Source organism: Nansenia antarctica, assembly GCF_963989245.1.
Source record: "Nansenia antarctica genome assembly, chromosome: 17".
NCBI classification, from domain to species: Eukaryota; Metazoa; Chordata; class Actinopteri; order Argentiniformes; family Microstomatidae; genus Nansenia; species Nansenia antarctica.
Genome location: NC_137687.1, coordinates 14,355,443 through 14,363,290, shown reverse-complemented (window position 1 = coordinate 14,363,290; position 7,848 = coordinate 14,355,443). Strand labels below are relative to the sequence as shown.

At 45.3% G+C, this 7,848-nt stretch overlaps 1 protein-coding gene across 1 annotated transcript in view; it reads left to right on the top strand.

Annotated features, from left to right (window-relative positions):
* Positions 1-7,571, top strand: part of avl9 (AVL9 homolog (S. cerevisiase)) — a 26,474-nt gene extending 18,903 nt beyond the window's left edge. The window contains exons 15-16 of the mRNA XM_080547212.1: positions 6,426-6,514; positions 6,887-7,571. Of these exons, the coding sequence (XP_080403338.1) occupies positions 6,426-6,514; positions 6,887-7,011 (214 nt within the window). The 3' untranslated portion in view covers positions 7,012-7,571. The remainder of the gene's footprint in view (positions 1-6,425; positions 6,515-6,886) is intronic.
* Positions 7,572-7,848: the final 277 nt, after the last annotated feature.

Here is a 7,848-nt window from a genome sequence, read left to right as displayed (position 1 = left end):
CATACACGTGAGTCCTTCTGTATTTCAATGTAAGTGTCTTTATTTTAACTCGCTCTGTAAGCTCTACAATACCGGTCTCTTGTTGTCTCGTCGTAACCTGCCCACCTGACCTGGGGGGTATTCCATCAACGTCGCTAAAGGAAAATCCTGGCTTATTTTTGATAACTCTCGCGAGACCTATCAGAATATGCCTGGATATTTTTAAGAACTCTCGCGAGATTTATCAGACTAAACCTGGATTTTCCCTTTAGCGATGTTGATGGAATACCCCCCTGATGTCACTACGGTGGCCTGTACACAATAACAATAATACCACAGTTCACATTTAGACCAATCAGGAGCCCCTGTGTCACGTCGTCAACTGAATGTCATTAATCTGATTTTGGATCAGCGGTTAGAGAGAGATGGGCGTGGATTTAGGTGCACTTTTAGTCAACATCCATTATAGCGCTGATCTAGGATCAGATATATTTTAATCAGCTAAAATTTTCTGATTTTTTTTTAATTTATTTTTTGGACTGAATCAATTCGTGGCGGAGGAAATTCATTTGTGGCGGCCCGCCACCAATAAATGCATGTAGAGGAAACACTGGAGTTGAATGTCACGGTGGAACACTTGGCTTACACATGTACGTTCTCTGAGCTTTATTAGATCCATGTTGGTACTTGTCTTGAAGGAGAAATCTCTGTCTACACTGACGTTATGTGTTAATTATTTGTGCTTGATGAAATGTTATATTGCATCTAAGTACTATTTAGACCATTCAAACACATTTGGAGTTTGGTGCCATTCATGGTTTGTAGTTAATATACCCTGTCTATAATTATGCAGCGGCCCTGTTTGACAGCAATCACACTATTTGATCTAATGTACAGGTACACAAATAACATTCCTAGGCTTAGGTTCCTCAACATTGGCATTGCAGCAAGATACAAAATCAACAATAATAGAATAAGGTAAACAAGTAAGTAAGTAATAATCTAGTAGAATATGGTGATAAAGTGATGGTAGTGTTACTACAGCGGGACCAGTCGTGCTGCAGTAGAAACAGTAAAATGCTGTACAGGTGATATACATATTGATGAAATGCAATATGATACAGTATGCTATATAATACAGACATGGTACAGTACAGGTAGTCAAGTAGTAGTCAGTTAGTGATCAAGTCACCAGGTAGTGTGCAGGTAGTTATGTAGTATTATATATAGTATAGTAGTATATTGTTTGTAGTGAGGATGGTTTCGGGGAGACAGTCTTGTTTTCCTCCAGAGCATTTCCCCAGGAGCCTGACTGCTTGAGGGAAATAGCTTCCAGCAGGAGTGCTAGAGTACTAACCTACTATAGAATATGACAATTAAAACACTGAAGAATAGATGTCGAGTCAAACATAAGACATTTATTCCCAATGATGATTCCTAACAGTCATGGACACGATCAAACAAACTCAACACAAGTGGTCACATCACAGCTTACCAGTGGAGGCTCCTCCATAGAGGTGGAGGAGGCCTGGCCTCCCCAATAATTTGAGAGAAGAGAGAGAGATTTAAAAAAGCAATAATTATATTGTTTATCAGACACACAACATACAATTCAGAACAATACTTCATCCATTTCTAATATTTATCCTGCAGAACAGCACTCATACACGCGTGTGGCGGAAAAAGGTACTACACGGAGGCCAGGCCTCCTGTCGGAAAGTGGTTTCTCATAGAAGTCAATGTAATGCAATTTTTTTCATGGCAATATGTGATTGGCCAAATCACTGAAAATGGGTGGGAACAGGAGGCCTGGCCTCCGTGTAGTACCTTTTTCCGCCACACACGTATGAGTGCTGTTCTGCAGGATAAAGTATTGTTCTGAATTGTATGTTGTGTGTCTGATTGACATAGTGTTTGAGTGCTTTTGACATGTCATTGATTGTATGTAGTATGTTGTGGTGAATGTTGTGAGCCTGAGCAGAAGGGACAATAGCTGCTGCAGGCGGACCAGAGATTCATGCCAATTGTTTTGTTTATTTGATGACCCATTGTGCAGGCAATAAAAGCTGCTTCATCCACCATCCTGAGAGTGTCCCAATCCCTTCAGTACCGCCAAACACAAATTAATAATTTTTAACAAAGACAGATAAGAAGAACAGGGAACATTCCATCGCGAGTGAAGCAAGCAAGCGGAAAAAAAATTGGCCTCCTCAATTCTGGAAGTCACCAGCCTCCACTGCAGCTTACATAACTTAACATTACGTTATATCTGACTCCAAAATACATTTCATGGTTAATAATGATTGACAATGCTTTGTTCATCCCTGTGTGACAGACAATCAATCTTATCGGATCCTAGATTCCATTAAGAATACCCAGAATGCTATTTCACCATGCCCTCAAGTTAAGATCGGCTTGCGAGGAGTTTGCGCTCAGACCGATAGTTGAAGCTGATGGCTCTCTCTCTCTCTCTGTCTCATTAACTATGCATGTGAACATTAGACATGGGTGGTCAACTCTGTGCTAACCTGGTCACTATTATGTTGTGCTGTTTTAACAGAAAATGAGAATAGAGTATCAACAAAAGAATCAACGTAACAGTTTAGAAGCAACATATGACTGTGTAGGTTTTAACCCTACGTTTTAACACAAGGACAACTAACCCAAAACCCCAAGAATATAATTCCCAACAAAATGATAACATAACATAACATAAATGATAAACAGAATATCATTCCCAACAAAGGACAAGGTGTGAGGTACTGTACATTACAATCACAAAGAAATGGCCAGGGTGAGGTTTCCTCAGGCAACATTACAATCGCAAAGGAATTGACATGAGAGTCAGTGTGACTTCTTCAGACTGGCTACCAGGCTCATTCAACTGTCATAGTTCTACACACTGACATCAACGCTGTCGCTGAGAACCCCTCTACACTACGAATAACTTTGGACTGCTTGTGATGGTGCTTTTAGAAACACACCAGTCAGGGGGGGTCTCATATTAGCACAGTCCATTAATTATAAAAGAGTTTCATTCTCAAAAACAGAGCTGCCGTCTTCGGTGGGCGGGTGGGGGGTTGAGGGGGGGGGAATCCAGTTTCATCCCAGGAAGTTTGAATGAAAGGCGATCCCTGCGTGTTGAGTGTCCCCGTCCAGAGCACAGCCTCTCAGGTTACGCATCAGATATTTGTGCGCCCCCCCCCCCCCCCCCCCCATGTGTGTCTTCATCCCTAACGTATCTATTGATAGCTTTATGGTGAGAACATGGGCAGGTCTGCGTGGTGGTGATGTGCTTCTTGCTTTCCCTCTGCTGTGAACCCTTGTGAACTGTGTCGCAATGCCCTGGTAAACAAACAAACAAACACACTCAACCCTGTCTAAACCCCCATTCTCTTATGCTGCGTGTTCAGGGTGGTGAATGGCATACAGAAAGCCAGAAATGAATTTAGACGAACAGAACTGAAAGAATTGCATAGATCATATATATATATTTTTTTTTTAACATCAGTTAGTTTCAATTGAATTAAGTGTGTGTTGATAGTGTGGCGCACATGTTCATGCTCTGCATTAAGACTCACATTTCAAACGCATGTAATGAAGGTCATACTCTATCTTCTCGAAGACTGCAGATTAAAGTCAACTCGATGTGATTTCTGCAAGGATGTCTGTTGAATATGACGTGCTAGGGTAGGGGTGTGTGTTACACAGAGCACTATAAACTCTGTATATAGCCTGTATGGAGAGTCAGGCAGGAAGTTGGGCAGTAGGGTTAGGGTTAGACAGGAAGTTGGGCAGTAGGGTTAGGGTTAGACAGAAAGTTGGGCAGTAGGGTTAGGGTTAGGTCAGGCAGGAAGTTGGGCAGTAGGGTCCTTGGGTTAGGCTCCACACCACCCTCATACAGGGTTAGGGTTAGGAGGGTTACCCCTCATACAGGGCCGGAATCCAGATTGGACAAATGTTTCCAATGTGGCACTTTTTGATGTGTAATTGGTCAGCGTAGCCATCAGTCATCACAGCCCAGAGCCCCCCAGTCAGCCCTGCTTCCTGCAGCTGAAGTGTTTCCTTGTTTCCCTCATCAGTCAGTGACAGTGGAAAGCTCTCTCCCTCTCTCCCTGCATCAATAAACATGGAGACCTTTTCTGCTACCAGCTGGGACCAGAGGGGGGACAGGGGAGTAGGGGCTGGTGAAGGGGGCACAGAGTTTGTTGTGTTTAGATCTACAGTGGGGTGGGAAAGAGAGAGAAGGAGAACCAGCCTGTCAGTCTGGCCTCACACACTGATGAATACTCTGTCCAACTGGGTCACCCTTTCTGTTTATACTATACTATACACTATACTATACTATACTATACTATACTATACTATACTATACTATATACAATAAAATACTATACTATATACTATACAATACTATACTATATACAATAAAATACTATACTATACAATACTATACTATACAATACAATACTATACTATACTAGTCTGGAAAAAGATGAAAACATGGAACATTGGCTTCCTTGTAATGGTGCTGTGGTGTTAAACCAGTGTGATGGTAACATAGCTGCCCTGTTCATCTGCACTTACAGAGAGAGACGCCGGTAGACCATGTGACTGGCTGTGTGACTGTCTGTGTGACTGTCTGTGTGACTGGCTGTGTGACTGGCTGTGTGACTGGCTGTGTGACTGTCTGTGTGACTGGCTGTGTGACTGGCTGTGTGACTGGCTGTGTGACTGTCTGTGAGGCTGGCTGTGTGACTGTCTGTGTGGCTGTCTGTGTGACAGGCTGTGTGACTGTCTGTGTGACTGTCTGTGTGACTGTCTGTGTGACTGGCTGTGTGACTGTCTGTGTGACTGTCTGTGTGACTGTCTGTGTGACTGGCTGTGTGACTGTCTGTGTGACTGGCTGTGTGACTGTCTGTGTGACTGGCTGTGTGACTGGCTGTGTGGCTGGCTGTGTGGCCGTGGAGCAGGGAGGGCCGGGGTCTGCTGTCACCGTGCCGACGAGGGATCCGTTTTTTATTGTGAGCAGGCTGGGCCGTGTTGTCCTGCGCTGGAGGAGAGGCTGTTTATCTGGGTCAGGCAGGGAGGGTTGGGCCAGTGTGGGCCGAGGCTCTGCGTTGGTGTCGCTCGGTCGCCCGGGCTCCTAGCAACCGGAGGGTTGTGAGATGAATCTGGTGTCCCGTGAGCAACAGTGATGTCACTGTCTGTGTCGCAGAGACGCCACACTGGCACCTTGTGTCCATGCCAACCACACAGTGCCAGCTTGTGCTTTGGTTCTGGTTCAGAGGGGTGTCAGACTGGCACACAGCAGCTCCTCAGTGAGAGATCAGTTATTATAAACACCACGAGAGTGACGAGATAGACCGTGTCTTGCATGTACTGTACAGTAGGGTATGTGTGCAAGGGGGAAAGAAGAAAAAAAAAAAGGAATTCTTCCTTTTTCTAGCATTGTGACTGCCAATGGCCCCTGGTCCAAGCATAGATTATAATTTGTTTATAATGACTGTATAGGTGATTCACTTACTTAGAACGTACTTGCCGTGAGTTGCTTTGGGTAAAGGCGTCTGCTAAATGTCTTAAAAGTAAAGGTGAACGCCAGCATCCTAATTATGTATGCCCCTCCATCTTTCTACCTCTCCCCTCCACTGTCTTGGCCCGAGGGGCAGTGTGGTAAGATACTGTACCCAGATGCCCCTGTACCAGAGAGCCCTCGGTGTCCCCTCAGGGCGGGGCGGGGCTGGGGCGGGGCTGGGCGGGGCTGGGACGTATAGTCATTAAATGAAATGTTCTCTGTAAACTGCCACGCTATTGTAGGAGGTTGGAGTGTGTTGTGGAGGGTAATGGTGATTCTGTTTCTGATTTAATGATCAGGCCGCCAGGACAGAGGTCCAAAGGTGTCCTCTAAGATTAGTGAATGTCCCTGTTCTGTTAATGTCCCTGTTCTGTTAATGTCCCTGTTCTGCAGCTGCGTTGTGGCTGTGTGCACAGGCCCTGGAGGGCTCGGCCTAATCACTGCAGTTAGGGAGGGGCGCAGGGTCAGAGAGGCCAGTGGGGTAGGACCCTGGTCCTAGAGAGATACAGGGACACCACAGGGATAGGCCAGTGGTCGCCAACCCTGGTCCTAGAGAGATACAGGGGATGAAGGTCTTCTTGATTAGTTCATGAGGTCTTCAATTTGCCTCTATACCTGTGTAGTAACAATTGCATTAACATGCTGTCCTATAGTACAATACAAATTGCTTTGTAACATGCAATGACCTGATTACTATCTAACAACATGTTAATACATGTTGTAACTAGAATAATGACATTGTTACGCAGGTATAGGTGCAAGTTACTCAACCTTTCTAGAGTTATGTAAACAGCTTGTGGTGACATTTAGTGAGAGAGCTGTGTTTCTCCAGTGTAAATGTGTCACACTGTGAGTGTGTTTCTGGTTGCAGCTCGGTGCAGAACAGTGAACGGGGGAAGAAGATTGGAAACGCTGTGATCACCACCAGCCGGAGCGTGGTCCAGACCGGGAAGGCCGTGGGTGAGTCTGCTTGTCTCATAACCCAACCCTTAATTACCCTTACTATACTAATTACCCTTACTATACTAACTACCCTTACTATACTAACTACCCTTACTATACTAACTACCCTTACTATACTAATTACCCTTACTATACTAATTACCCTTACTATACTAATTACCCTTACTATACTAATTACCCTTACAATACTAACTACCCTTACAATACTAATTACCCTTACAATACTAACTAACCGTACAATACTAATTACCCTTACAATACTAATTAGTCAAATGAGTACAGAGGACTTCTAAGGAACACTGTCTCCTGGATATTTTTGGATCCATTTTAATTGATCCGATCTGTCCTGTTTCCTGTTTCCATGTTCAGGTCAGTCGGTGGGTGGAGCGCTGACCAGTGCCAAGTCAGCAATGTCATCTTGGTTCTCCACCCTGGCCCAGCCTGCAGCCTTAGCTGGTCCAGTCTCTCCTGAGACACCTGCTGTCAACCCCTGACTGCCCGTCTCTCTCACCCAACAACCTTCCCTTATTCCTCACACTCTCCTCTCCTCTCCCTCTCTCGTTTCAATACCAGCTCATTCAAAAGGAATCATTGGGGTTGGAAATCTAGGTTGTTTTTATTTGGACTGGGGGAGGGTACCTAAACTGTTTTAATGAAGGGCTGCCAGGACCTGCTGGTGTTGCTGATCTGTGAACAGTCCTGGTCTGCTCCTCCGCCCTGCCCAGAGCAGCTCCAGCAGGAGGACAGCAGAGGAGAAGAGGGTTCTCTGGTTCATACAAACATATCCATGTCCTTCTGACACACTTCCCACTGTGCAGCCCTGTGGTGTAAGATGTATTATATCACTGACAAGTGTTTTGACTTTAACTGTATTTCAGTCAGCAGGGCATATAATCACTGTGTGTCTGTCCGATACTGGTGCAATACTTTCAATGTCAAGAAACAAAACGAATCACTCGACCACACGTTCCCGGAGGCCGCTGGGCCACCGAGTCTGTCCCTGAGCTGCTGATCGGGAGGAGCTTTTTTGCTGTGTATCTCTGGGTGTTCGTTTACTGCATCACAACGTGAAAGGAAGGGGAGGAAGAGAGGAAGAGAGGAAGAGAGGGAGAGAGGAAGAGAGGAAGGACTGTAAGAGAGGAAGAGAGGGAGAGAGGGAGAGAGGAAGAGAGGGAGAGAGGAAGAGAGGGAGGGCTGTGAGAGAGGAAGAGAGGAAGGACTGTAAGAGAGGAAGAGAGGGAGAGAGGGAGAGAGGAAGAGAGGGAGAGAGGAAGGACTGTAAGAGAGGGAGAGAGGAAGAGAGGGAGGGCTGTGAGAGAGGAAGAGAGGGA